The following is a 13725-nucleotide window of genomic DNA, read 5'->3' on the forward strand; positions in this document are numbered from 1 at the left end:
TGTGTCTTCTCACCTGCTGCTAAAGAGTTGAATACTATTCAAAGTGATCAGAGAGAGAGAGAGAGAGAGAGAGACATCTGCCAAGTCTCTCTCTCTCTTTCTCTCTCTCTCTCTCCCCTCCTGTGTGTCCTCAGTGGCAACATCTGCTTCCTCTGCTGCTCTTTCCCATCATGCAGTGGGCGTGTCCTTTGTGTTGCCCCCCAGCTTCATTGTTCTAGCCAATCATTGTCCTCGCCAAGCTGTTCCCACGATGCACCAGTAATGACCAGAAGGTGCTGATGGGAGCTGGTGTCTCTGAAGGAATGACTCTATCTTTACAACCGCTTCAACCCCCAGGGAGAGACGACAATAAACAAAATACAAACAAAAACAATGATCTCAAAGACAACCAAGACGTTGTTTTAGTTGCTTTCCGCTTCCACTAGCGTCCCGAAACTATGAGTTAAAAAATCTAATTATGAACGTTAAAAGAAAAGGCGAGGGGGGGGGAGTATATTAGAGTCATGTTTTGCAAATATTAGCAGAGTCAGAGAGAGACAATCAGGAAAAGAGGAAGAAAGAGGGGGTGAAGTGAGTGAAAGAGAGAAAGATGGAGCTCTGGGAAAAGATCAGAGCCTGGTCCCTGGGGAGCTGCGACAGATGAAGTAGCTGAATAAGCTGTCTGTCATTGTGTGACTCGGGCTGCTGTGGTCACTTCGTTTGTTCAAATTCAACAATGGAGGATGGCTGAGAGAGAAATCTCTGTTTTCCCACAAGATTTAGCCCAAAAATCTCTGGTCAGTGATGCTCAGTGTGTGTGGGGATTTGCACTGGTGACAAATTGAAATGCTAATAATAGACAGAGTGGAGAGGGGTGTGAAGTCATTTGGTCACTGTTATGATGCTGCCTCTTGAAATCAGCAAAAACATGACGACAGGGAGAGGGAGCAAAGGCTTGACGTTTGCGTTGCGTTTTAATAAATGAATATCTTGGAAGAATATACAGATTTATCTTATGTATTTAGTGATCAAGTGGCATTTAAATGCTTTGTAAATAAGCAAATAAAACATGAATCTAGATGTTCAGAAATCAAGCATCTTGGTGAAACTCAAGGAAAGAAACATGTCCATGAAAAAAGTAAGTTGGATACAACAGTGTATTCCTCATCTTACTAATTCTACTAGTTACAGTCTGTACTTACATTTATGGAAAACCCAGAGGAGATTCTCAAACACATTATTACATTGTCCGTATGTATGGATCCAAATCTAATATCGCTTTACTGGAAAGTTGGTATCTTTCAGGCTCCTGTAGGTTGAGGAAAAATCTGCAGTGAGCAAAATGATCCTGTCCTCTAATATAGATGAAAGTTAATAGATATGTGTTCCCCAAAATAAATTCTTTACATGATTCAATGTGCAAAGGTTTTAAAAAATTATAAAGTAATTATGCTTTCAGAAATATGTTTTAATGTATCAGTTAAAGTGCAGAAAAACAGTTGGTGTGAGCACACTTGCCTCTGAAACAGGTCTCCGAGGTTCACTTGCACACATTATTTGAGGTAATTGGCATGCGGGATGTTCCAAGCACACTTCCACTTCGTATGCGGATTCACTTCGTTTCATTTGATTCTGTATCTTGCTGTAATACCCCCCTGTGGATTCATATGATCTGTTGCTGGGCACCTTGTTCTGAACCGAAACTTTATGACCACCTTTATAAGTCTAGGTAGTAAATCTGTATGTTTGGGCTTGTTATCAGGCTGCAGAATCAATTTAAAATAATTTGGAACCGCCTCCTTGATGATATCAAGCCATCAGTGAGGACCTAATGGTGGCTAAAACATTTGCATAGCTGCATATTGGCTTCATGTTTATGTCTTTATTAGAGAGATGGCAGGGTATGAAGGGGGACAGCGTGAGATGGGAAGCGACTAGAATTCTCTACTGGCACCTTCGGCCAGTTTGTCCTGGTCCAAAGTGCTCTTTGTGTGTGACAGGTGACGGACAAAAAAAAGGGTCAGTGGCCAATTGTGAGCCTTTTTTTCCTCCCTTCCTACTTTTGTCAGCACGCAAACACACACACACACATATATACACTATATTACCAAAAGTATTCGCTCACCCATTCAAATGATCAGAATCAGGTGTTCTAATCACTTGGCCTGGCCCCAGGTGTATAAATTCAAGCACTCAGGCATGCAGACTGTGAAACAAGACATTTGTGAAAGAATGGGCCGCTCTCAGGAGCTCAGTGAATTCCAGCGTGGAACTGTCATAGGATGCCACTTGTGCAACAAATCCAGTCGTGAAATTTCCTCGCTCCTAAATATTCCACAGTCAACTGTCAGCTCTATTATAACAAAATGGAAGCGTTTGGGAAAAACAGCAACTCAGCCACGAAGTGGTAGGCCACGTAAAGTGACGGAGAGGGGTCAGCGGATGCTGAAGCGCATAGTGCAAAGAGGTCGCCGACTTTCTGCACAGTCAATTGCTACAGAGCTACAAACTTCATGTGACCTTCAGATTAGCCCAAGTACAGTACGCAGAGAGCTTCATGGAATGGGTTTCCATGGCCGAGCAGCTGCAGCCAAGCCACACATCACCAAGTGCAATGCAAGGCGTCGGATGCAATGGTGTAAAGCACGCCGCCACTGGCCTCTAGAGCAGTGGAGACGCGTTCTCTGGAGTGATGAATCACGCTTTACCATCTGGCAATCTGATGGACGAGTCTGGGTTTGGAGGTTGCCAGGAGAACGGTACATTTCAGATTGCATTGTGCCAACTGTGAAATTTGGTGGAGGAGGAATTATGGTATGGGGTTGTTTTTCAGGAGCTGGGCTTGGCCCCTTAGTTCCAGTGAAAGGAACATTGAATGCTTCAGGATACCAAAACATTTTGGACAATTCCATGCTCCCAACCTTGTGGGAACAGTTTGGAGCGGGCCCCTTCCTCTTCCAACATGACTGTGCACCAGTGCACAAAGCAAGGTCCATAAAGACGTGGATGACAGAGTCTGGTGTGGATGAACTTGACTGGCCTGCACAGAGTCCTGACCTGAACCCGATAGAACACCTTTGGGATGAATTAGAGCGGAGACTGAGAGCCAGGCCTTCTCGACCAACATCAGTGTGTGACCTCACCAATGCGCTTTTGGAAGAATGGTCAAAAATTCCTATAAACACTCTCCTCAACCTTGTGGACAGTCTTCCCAGAAGAGTTGAAGCTGTAATAGCTGCAAAAGGTGGACCGACATCATATTGAATTCTATGAGTTAGGAATGGGATGGCACTTCAGTTCATGGAATGAGTAAAGGCAGGTGAGCGAATACTTTTGGTAATATAGTGTATGTATGTATACGAGGAGAGGAGAGGCACTCATGAATGGACACATTAATCAGATTATAGCATAGACACACTTAAACTGCCTGTTCTGTGGATTAGCTACGGTCCTGCCTACTCCCTGTCAAAATCAAAAGTGCATGAGAGGAGATAGTAGGAGCAAATGACACAGCCAATAGATCATCCAACACACATATGTATATTTGTGCTGAAAAATTCATTTTCACATTTTATATTGCATTTCTTAGTATCTTTGACATTAAATATCATCAATGTTTGTCCAGTTATGGAAGTCCTAAATCCTACAATATGAGGCCTTATATCCACCTCTTGGCTGAAGTGCTGTGTGCCAAATAGGGACAAGGAAAAGTGAACATGCGACTGTTTGAATACATTTCTCCATAAATCTGACCATGAAGGAGTTTCGATTTCCCCCTCTGAAGTTCAAAGAGTGCCGTTCTTTATGTGCAGCGGGGCAGCATATGGCAGCCAGTGACCAGGGCTTTGTCTGACTATTGACACCAGAGAGATGCAGAGAGGGAGGACGCGAGTGTGTGCGACTGTTCGGGGGCCGGAGGACAGTCTAACAACAACAAAAGACCAGCTTTAAGCCTGTCTCCTGTGATTTTCCAACTCAGCGAAAAGCTATTGTAGCACTGAAAAAAAGTTAAGTTAAAAAGCTTAGCATGGTATGTGCTAACAACTGCCTGCTGCCGGTGTAATACAAGCAAATACTTTTAGAGCAGCCACAGTCGCAGTCTTTGGAAGGGCAACCGTCACTGAGTCTACAACCAGAGGCAGGTCACTGGTGCGATCGGAGGGGAAGTGTGTGAAGTCAGTTGAGATGTGAAAGATACTCCACTTACAAATACTGTGACTCTCTTATCAGTCTATGAATTAACCATTAACTTCTGTAGACCTCCTTTCTACTCCGTTATTTCACTCTAAATTCACTCAGTCAGGCCATGACCTCTGGGTGTGTGTGTGTGCGTGCGTGTGTTAACGTGCTTCATGTCGACACTTAATAGAGTTTGTTCTCTATAATTGTAGCAGATTTCCGATCATCTGTCATCAAATTTCACCGTCTTGTGTGTGCGTGTGTATTTATATAAGACTGCAAGCCAGATGAGTTTCTTTGATGAGTACTTCTGCGCTCCCAGTGGTCGCTAAATGACACACACGCATGCACACACACACACACACACTTGTACACACAGAGTAGTCAGGCAGGGGCAACCGGGAGTAAATCCAGAGTGGTGGTTTCTCTCTCCAGCTATAAATACCCCTCTGCTTAAAACACAATTACACACACACACACACACACACATGCGCTGATGCAAAATAGAAAGAGATTCATTCACAAACACATTAAGGCACAGACTAATATAAATAAACACACACAACCATGCGCATATGGATGCTTTCGCTGTCTCTCCTTCCCTAGAACACACGCACAGAAAAATAATCACACACACACACAGAAAAATACACACAAAGAGATGGCTCAGGCCTCAGAGGAGGCTAGCTAAGCGGTCTATGATTATGGGGTGTGTCTTTGTCTCATTTAGTGGTTCCACAAGGAGACAGTCTTCTGCTGCGTCAGACAAACACACACACACACATACACACACATGCAAATACTATCACTTAGTGACAACAAATCTCTCAGATTGAATTAGATGTTAAAGTTTAGTTTTACTTTCATTAATCTAGTTTTGCCATCTTTTAAAGTAAAGAACACAACAGGAAGATGATCCAGGTTCGTTGAAATTAGTCAGTTTTTTCCTTAAACGTATGTAACGTCAAGAAGAACCAGCACATATTGATGTAAAGTCATTCAAAACCACATGCTCTATATTTCATTCCTTTTTTTATTTTGGAAAAATATTGCTTTTTTTCCCCCCAGTAATAAAAATGACAGGCTCTGTACATACGACTTTTCTCTTAAATACAACACAGTCACAGTGGTCTCAAGTGCCTAACACAGACATGCATACATACATACTTACATACATACATTATCTGCCAAATAAAAAAATCCAACTTAAATTATAACAGGTTTAACAGGAACATCACAACAAAATGGAGCACAAATAATTACATAATTAAATTAAAAGAATACATCTTTCTTTAGATAACAAATAAAATAGAAACAAATGATCCTAACCAGCGGCAGGCGGGGAGACGGTGTCCTTGAATTGGATAATAGTGGAAGACTGGGAGTGAGGGGAGTGGGCAGTGCATACATCGACACCATACACAGGCTTTACCTCTTTTGTACACACTCACTCACTCACTCACACAGACACACAAACACACACACACCTCCTTAGTGCAATGAGGTCTTGGCAGTTAAGACTAGTCTTTTATAGCTCAGCCTACTTGGAAAACAACAGCATCATTAGAGGTCAGGGAAAAAGACCGCACTGTCAATTTTGAGTTGCTGCAGGATTAATGCAACGCTAATCTCACTGACTCCAGGAAAAATGTCTGTAAATGGATATGCAGCGAATGAAGTTCAGCACAGAACTACTGAAATCACAGATGAATGGATAATTAAACCTCACTGTGGTATGATTTGTTTTCCTTTATTTGTCCTCCAATGCTGAAAGTATTTCCTAAGATGCGCTGCCCAAAACATTGCCCTGTGTATCACAACCTTCAGGGGTCAAAGGCCAGTATGGCCCAACAGTATCCATGTTGGATCAATCTGCAGTCACTACTGGAGTATTCAGTTCTCTATTTTCTGCTGAGAACCAGCTCAGCCAACGCTGTCTCTGTCAGTGCTGCAGAGTTAGAGTTATTCAGCTTCTAGATAGGTCCCACTGTTGTTAATTTTTTAAGTTTTGTCGGGTAAGCTCCAATTCAAATTTTATGAATGAATTCTAAACAACGAAGAGACGACCAGCACGGGGACTTCAAATGTTTCTGCCGCTTCATGCTCTACTCTGCAGCACTGCACAGGACGTAAACTATTTAATTAATTCAATATCAATTTGGGTAAAACCACAGCACATACCAGTACTACATCAGTACTTCAAGTCCTCGGTACTCCAAAGGTACTACACTGTTCATTCAATCAGTACACCACGGTACTATAATATCATCGGTCAACATCCAAGTCAATACTCCACTGTGAGACGAGTTCCTGTTGCAAGCAGTAATTCTTCTTGTAGTGTAGAAGACTTCAAACAAGCTCTTCATCAGTTCTCCAGCAGTCGTCACTTGACTGCATGCGTACTCAGTCAGCACCGTTTATGTACAAAGTCTGTACGAGTGCTAGCACTGTCCTATGATGCCGTCTGTCCATAGCACTGGGTCAGCATGAGACCTACATCCATAGAAGGCCAACAATATCCAGAATTCAACCTCAGTACTACTGTAGTACTAAGTCCTCGCCAAGAAGGCGCTGACTCTGCGCTGCACCTTGGCTCAAAGTCCTCTGGTAAATCCCAGGGAACAGCAGCAAACAGCAGGAGTAAAACCTCCTGGAGACAAGTTGAGCTCTACCGCTCAGGGTTGGTGTGTGCAGACCGCCATCATCCAGATGAGACTGATCTGACCTGGTCTTGACTGATATCATACCTATAATACAAAAAGAAAAACAAAGTCAGTATTTGGAACTTTTTTTAATGCAAGTACTGAGAGAAGTTCATTAATTTATCTTCTTGGCTAATGATTCCATATTTGAGTGCTCACCTCTGTAGCGATGATACATTCATCTTTCTGGTCCGACATGACGTAGACAGACTGGTATTTGGTGTCTGTGGTACACTGGTACCGGCTGCCACTGGGACTGTGGTATTCAACATCACTGGTTGACTGGAATTTGACGTCACTAGTGGACTGGTATTTAAGATCACTTGCTGCTTGACAGTTCAAATCAGTGGATGACTGATATTTTGCTTCGCCGCAGCCTGGTGACTCCAGCACCTCTTTCTCTTCTGATGCGTCACTGTTGGATAAAGAACATAAACAAGTTTAGGAAATGTTGTCCTTCACACACGATGACACCAGCATTTGAACTACCTTAAGAAGTTGCCACACAGTGTACATATGTAAGTAGTTGTGTACCTGTTTTGTCTCTTCCTGCATTTTTCTTCTGTGTCTGACTCATCCAGCATTTCACATTTGACCTCCGGCTCATCGTGCTCCTCTTCTTTGCACAGTGACATCTCCTCAGGCCGGAGCTCATGGACCAGGTTGTACTCCACACTGGGGTAACGAGTCTTAAAACCGTTCTTCTCGGTCCCGTTGAGCCCACTGATTCCACTGAGACCGCCCAGAGATCCAGCAAGGTCAGAGTGGAAATCTGCCTTCTTGTTGGTGTTTTTAATTGACGTTGTCATCATAGCACCCAGTTCCTTGTCACTGCGGAGACAGTTGTTGGTGGTCGTCAGGTTGTTCATGGTCTCGCGGCTGTCACTGTGGACGCTGTCGCCGTGGTGACTGTGTCGCTCCTGCAGTTTGACCCGAACGTAGACCACCAGCACGGAGCAGCCGATCAGGATCACAAGAACGAGGAAGACACCGGCGCACACAGCTGTCCATGGAAATCCGTTGTCTTCGTCCCTCACATCTTCTGCATTTTCACCTTCTGAGAAAGAGTATCGCCGATCCGGTCCATCGACAACAGGCTGACCCACGGGGACATCTGGTAAGAGGAACTGGCAGTTGTGACCGCCGTAACCGGGCACACAGGCGCACACGTAGCGGCCGCCGCGCTCATGGCATGTGGCTCCATTGTGGCAGGGGTTGTGATGGCAGCGGGAGATGGGGGAGCTGCAGTTTTTTCCCGTATAGCCTGAAAAAAGGATTTGAGTTCATGAAGTCTAATGCAAGAAATCGAATTCAAAGCTACACATGGCAACAAATGTACATAAAGGAATCTGTTGAGCGCTGTCATACCTGGAGGGCAGGTACAGGTGTAGCCGCTGACTCCTTCCTGGCACGTCCCACCATTCTGACATGGGAAGGACAGACAGTATCCAGAGATGCTGCTGCTGCTGTCCTCACAGTTAGGACCTGAAAATCTCTCAGGGCACTGACAGAGGTAGGAGTTCACCAGATCCACACATTCTGCATCTGCAGAGGGGACAGGGATTAAGACAAAGGGTTAGTCTCCAAATATTTTCATTCCAGGTTCATTGTAGGTTTAGACAAATTTCAAAATACAGAAGACAATGTACCATTTAAACAGGGGTTGGAGGAGCAGTGGTCGATTTTCTTCTCGCAGTTGAAGCCAGCATATCCCATCGGGCACGTGCAGAAGTATCCACCTTCAGGGTTGTCGACGCAGCGTCCACCATTGAAGCAAGGCCCATCTGCACAGGTACTGGCACTTAACTCACAGTTGTTGCCATAGAAACCAGGTGGGCAGGTGCACTTATAGCCATTGTCATTGTCCTGTATTAGGAAGAATGTAAACAGTGGTTACACACAGGCCATGAATATATACCTCAGCTCTCCATCTCTCTCTCTTCTTTTGACTTCATACTCACAGTGCAGCTGCCTCCATTGCGACAGGGATTTCCAGAGCATTCATTGACTTGGATCTCACAGCTGGCGCCAGTGTAGCCAGGCAGGCAGGAGCAAGTGTAGCTGCCCTGGCCGGTGTTGGTGCATGTGGCTCCATTAAGACAGGGTTTGTGATGTGTGCAGTAGTTCAGATCTGGAAACACCAACAATAAACAACATTTAACAAACAATACAGCTTAAATATGAAGCAACAAAGGCTGTCTGTGCGCCATGGGGGCTCAAACATCTGTTAGTTAACTCACCCTGGTTGCAGAAGAGCCCACCCCATCCCTCCTGGCAGTTACACTGCCAAGGTTGTTGGCAAGTGCCATGGAGGCAGCCTGGGTAACGGATACAGTCATCACAGTAACGGCCGCTGAAGCCCACACGGCACCTGGGAACACAACAATAATTTTAATATTGTCGATATCAAAAACTTTGGAAGAATGACTGTTGCATTTAATTATACATTTATAAATCAAGGCAACTCTTTTTTCGTGACTTACTTGCACTCTCCTGGTTTATCGCAGAAGCCATGTTCTTCATCACAACCAGGAAGGCAGATAGCTGCAGAGAGGAAACAAAGAGTGCCAGGTGAATAATGGGAAATCCACTGAGTTTCCCTTCCATCAACATCCCATTCACAGTGTCTTTTTTAAACTGCTGCTTGGTTTGTGGATCTTTCAGTCAGTCTGTCTCTCTGTTCAACACCTGTCCAGCTGTCTGTCTACATTCTCTTTATTCTCTCTTTCTTCTTTTAATCTTTTAGTCATAGAGACCTAACAGACCGTGTTTAGTAACTGATGTAACTCCAGAAGATAAAATCAGGAGGGTTTTCTCTGCCACTGGATTTTTCTTGACCACAGGTTGACCTGTGTTAGTTTTTCCATTACTCCAAAAGTTACTGTAACGGTTTCTTTTCAGCTTTGAGAGCCAAACACGGAGCTACGACAGTTTTGGTCACCAAACGGTGGAACCAGTCAACAAGCCCTTTCTTTTAACATGGTTGCTCCCCAACACAAAAGCCTCCCACACAAAGCCTCCTTTCTCCCCTTGACTGTGGGTCAGAAGTCCCATTTCTCACCCTTGGCCTCTCTCCTTCTCTCCCCCCCTCCCTCCTCGTTCTCACCCTCCTCTCCTCCCTTCCTCTTCCATCCACCTATCCCTTCCTTTCCCCTCTTCTCTTCTTCCTCTCCTCTCCTCGATTCTCCTTTCCCTCCTCTGCTCCTCCCTTCTCCCCTCAACCCCCCCTCCCACCCCGTCCCCCAGGGCCAGCTGGTCTGTGTGGAGCTAACCACCAGACAGCTGCTCCATTGTCTCCTCTCACCGAGCAGCTGCCCCCTCCACAACAATACACAACCCTGCTCGGCCAATCATCAGCCCGAGCCACAACAATACAGGACCCCCACTTGGCCAATCGGGGAGGAGGTTTGGGGCGAGGAGGCCCCAGTGGTCTAATGGAAGGCACGCGGCGTGTGAATTACTGAGGAGCCACTGCGGCTCATTAGAATGGAGGCCTCTGGTGCTATGGGATAACTAACTGACGCCTGTTGCACACGGGCCCCGTATTATGAGATGGAAAAAGTCCCTGAACAATAAACAGAGGCAAATGACTGTTGGGGAAATTCACTTTGGAAACTAGTTTTATAAACATAGAAACTCAAGTATTTTACCTCTTTAGTTTTGACAGTTAAACTATTTTCAAGATGCTAGTGATTCCAGTCAATTTCAGGAGAACATGTATTATTCTTGCAGTAGTACTGAGGCAGTGTAAACATCAGCACCTAGTACAAATGACTGTTCCACCTCCTTAGCTTATCTCTCCTACAAGCAGCTGTCAGTGGATTTAAATATTAACTCCTGCACTATCAGGTGAAAAAATGTCGGTTCCTTTTATCTCCCCTTATTTATGACCCCTCCTCACATGGCTCCACACAGACTAAACGATAGTGAGGGTCTGATAAGAAAACCCACTCACGTTCAGTGCAGTACTGTCCCTTCCAGCCAGAGTTGCATATGATCTCTCCACGCTCGCCGCAGGTGAAGTGTCCAAAAGCATCATCTCGGGGCCGGCAGAAGACAGAGCAGCCGTCTCCGTAGTAGTGCTCGTCACACAGGAAGCGGTAGGAGTAACGTAGCTCCGTCCTGCTGGACGTCTGCATGTCTTTGGACCATTCTTCTCCCACAGTGAGGTGACGCTGAGTGGTAACTCTGCTGATCAGACGCTCTGGGTTGTCTGTAAAAGTAAATCACTTGTTATGGGTCTTGTTGTGTTAGTTGTTGTGATTAAATGCTTGGCATGATTTTCTGGTAAACAATCACCACTTTGGCGTGCACAGGTTTTTAGGAGAGAAACACACATTTTAATAAACTATCAGTCATATTCCCTTGGTTTACATCGGAAGCTCGGAGGCTGCCGTCCTTTCAAAAGCAAAACATTTTTTTGTGTTTTCTGAATTAAAAAAATACTTTTCTGGTAAACTCTGATTACACCACTTAGGTTGTGTTGTCCACCAGATGTTCTATGATATCGACCTGCTCCACACACTCTCTTCTGCACTCAGTTATACATCCTTTGTGCAGCGATCATAGGAGGCATAGAGACAGCTAACTAACAAACTTTAGGACTTGTTTTAACTTATCATCATTGACCACAGCCGTGGGCTTTAACTTTTTTAGCTTGATGAAACATTTGCACTTTCTCTGCACAACTGGGCCCACAATCAGAACACCACAGGTGCTATTATAATTAAATAACATCTGGTTTGAAGGAATACTTTTAAGACTTGTGATTGCCAGAAAAAAAAAAAAATATTTGAAAGAGAAAAATACTAGACATTAATCAACCTTAATGTGTCCCGTTTATCACTAATGACTGAACACTAAGTGAAAAACAAGCCACTCCAAGAAAACAAGGCCACTGTTAGCCTTCTGGTCTGTCTTTGAGTTACACGGCTGCCTTCTCTGGCTATCACCCACCTGTTGTCAGGTCGTCCAGGGAGTCAGTGTGCAGAGCTTCAATGATCAGTGAAAACGTCCCCTGAGGAGAGACAGAGAGAGAGAGTCAACAGCTGCTCTGCCTAGAGGCCTCCCTCCCTGTTCGCGGAGCAGCAGAGGACCATTAGGAGGCCTCCCAATAAACTTCACAGCCTAATTCCCGTGTTGATTAGGGGCCTAATAAGGCCTGCTACCTGCTCCTTTTTCACACCCTTGCTACTATCACACTCTGACACCGCCGTAAAACTAAACGAGGCGGAATTTCACGCTGCGCTGCCAATGATGTGCCAACTCAGAGGATGTTAAATTTCCCACCACGGCTGGTCGGAGGAGAGAAGCGTTTGGTGGAACACCCCCCTCCTCACACACACACAACCCTCCCCTCCCGGTTTTATCCTACCAAAGAGCACAGAAATACTACAATAGCCCCTCTCACACACTGCTGACAAAGACCCTCACAAGTGTTGAGTTTGGGAGCATCTGTTGCGTTTTGCACTCATCGAAGATAATACATCCCACTGGAATAAGACTATACATTCACGGCCAGCGCGTGTTTTTTTGGCCCTCTTAAAATGTGTGCCACAAATATCATCTAAAGTTATTAAATCAAACTATATTTAATATCATAAATGAAACCTGTTAGACATTTTTACGCATTTGGAGGTGTTTCGGGCTGTGGATATTAGTTTGGATTACTGTGTTATTGATACATTGTGAAAAACATTCATTCTCATATGATGTCTATAGATACTCACTGGCCATGTGAAGCCGAAGTTAAAGCGGATTGGGTTGGTGAAGCTGTCGGCGTTGGTCTCTGGCACCTGGAAGGAGTTGGAGCCGAGCACCGGAGTCACAGCTCCGCCATAGGTGCAGGGAGGCTCGGGGGAGACGCTGGCCTGATAATGCTTCAGACAGACTCGAAAGAAAGTCTTGCACTCACACTGCTGGTGAGCCTGAGCGGAACCTCCAGGGCAGCAGTTGGCGTTCCCCGCTATCCCCTTCTTGTTGAGAAACTCCTGCAGCTTCAGCTCAAACACCCCGGAGCACAAAACCTGTAACACACAGACGCACCCTCACAGTCAATTCAATGTGTATGAGGCAAGTACCCTTCTGGATGGTTATGGAATTATGAGCATTGTTGTTAAGCGGAATGTATCTAATTTTTGCAACCAAAAATACAGACAAACACAACGTGCGTTTTAATTCCCTCCATTTTTTCATTGAACCTACCTGGCAGGTGAGTAGGGAGAGACTGACAACTAGGAGCAGACACAGGCGTCCCATTGTGTTGACAGCCCCAAAACAAGCAGTGAAAGCTCCACAGGTCCGTGCAGCCCGGCTCAAACAATCATGGAGAAAGTTTTAAAAGCTTTCCGTTGAGTCACAGTCAATGTGAGCTTTTGACGCGCAGGAGTGAAGATGAAGTGAAACTTTTCCTTTGGTGCGTCTTGTCTTCTCCTCCTCTATTTTCCCATACGAGGCGTGAAAAAAAAAAAGAATAAAGTTTTACAGTGTAATGTAATCCCCAGCAGAAGGATCCCCCTTGAAGAAGCGTGAATGAAATTCCCGATGGAGATGTGTGTTAATTCCAATCAGTCGGTGCAGAGGCAGTTCTCGATTGCTTTGTTTATTTTTCCACTTGATTGCTCATGATATGCTGATCCTGAAAACAGAAAACAAGTCTCGGTCTCTCTCTCCTTCTCTTGGTATAACAGTGCGTATGTCTGATGGGTCTCCTGCCCCGCACAGGGTTTTATACTGGGCCAGCAGGCGAAGGGTAATAAGATGCAAATGAGCCCCTCTGCTCCTCTTCTTCCCCTCCCTTCACCACCACCACAAGTCCGCCCCGGGGCCATCACAAAGAAAGAGGAGGGGGGGTGCACACAACTTT

General features: G+C 45.1%; 1 protein-coding gene across 1 annotated transcript; it reads right to left on the reverse strand.

Moving 5' to 3' along the window:
- Nucleotides 1-4954: 4954 nt before the first annotated feature.
- LOC311486207 (delta-like protein D) lies at nt 4955-13587 on the reverse strand. Its single transcript, XM_084541989.1, has 11 exons — nt 13065-13587; nt 12590-12886; nt 11817-11877; nt 10816-11073; nt 9344-9404; nt 9101-9231; nt 8822-8991; nt 8510-8726; nt 8229-8405; nt 7395-8124; nt 4955-7275 (listed from the first exon to the last, which is right to left on the reverse strand). The coding sequence occupies exons 1-11, from the start codon at nt 13116-13118 to the stop codon at nt 6993-6995; spliced, it is 2439 nt and encodes an 812-aa protein (XP_084398115.1). The 5' UTR covers nt 13119-13587; the 3' UTR covers nt 4955-6992.
- Between the last annotated feature and the right edge of the window lie 138 nt (nt 13588-13725).

This window comes from Chelon labrosus (genome assembly GCF_963514085.1).
Source record: "Chelon labrosus genome assembly, chromosome: 3".
In the NCBI taxonomy this organism is placed as follows: Eukaryota; Metazoa; Chordata; class Actinopteri; order Mugiliformes; family Mugilidae; genus Chelon; species Chelon labrosus.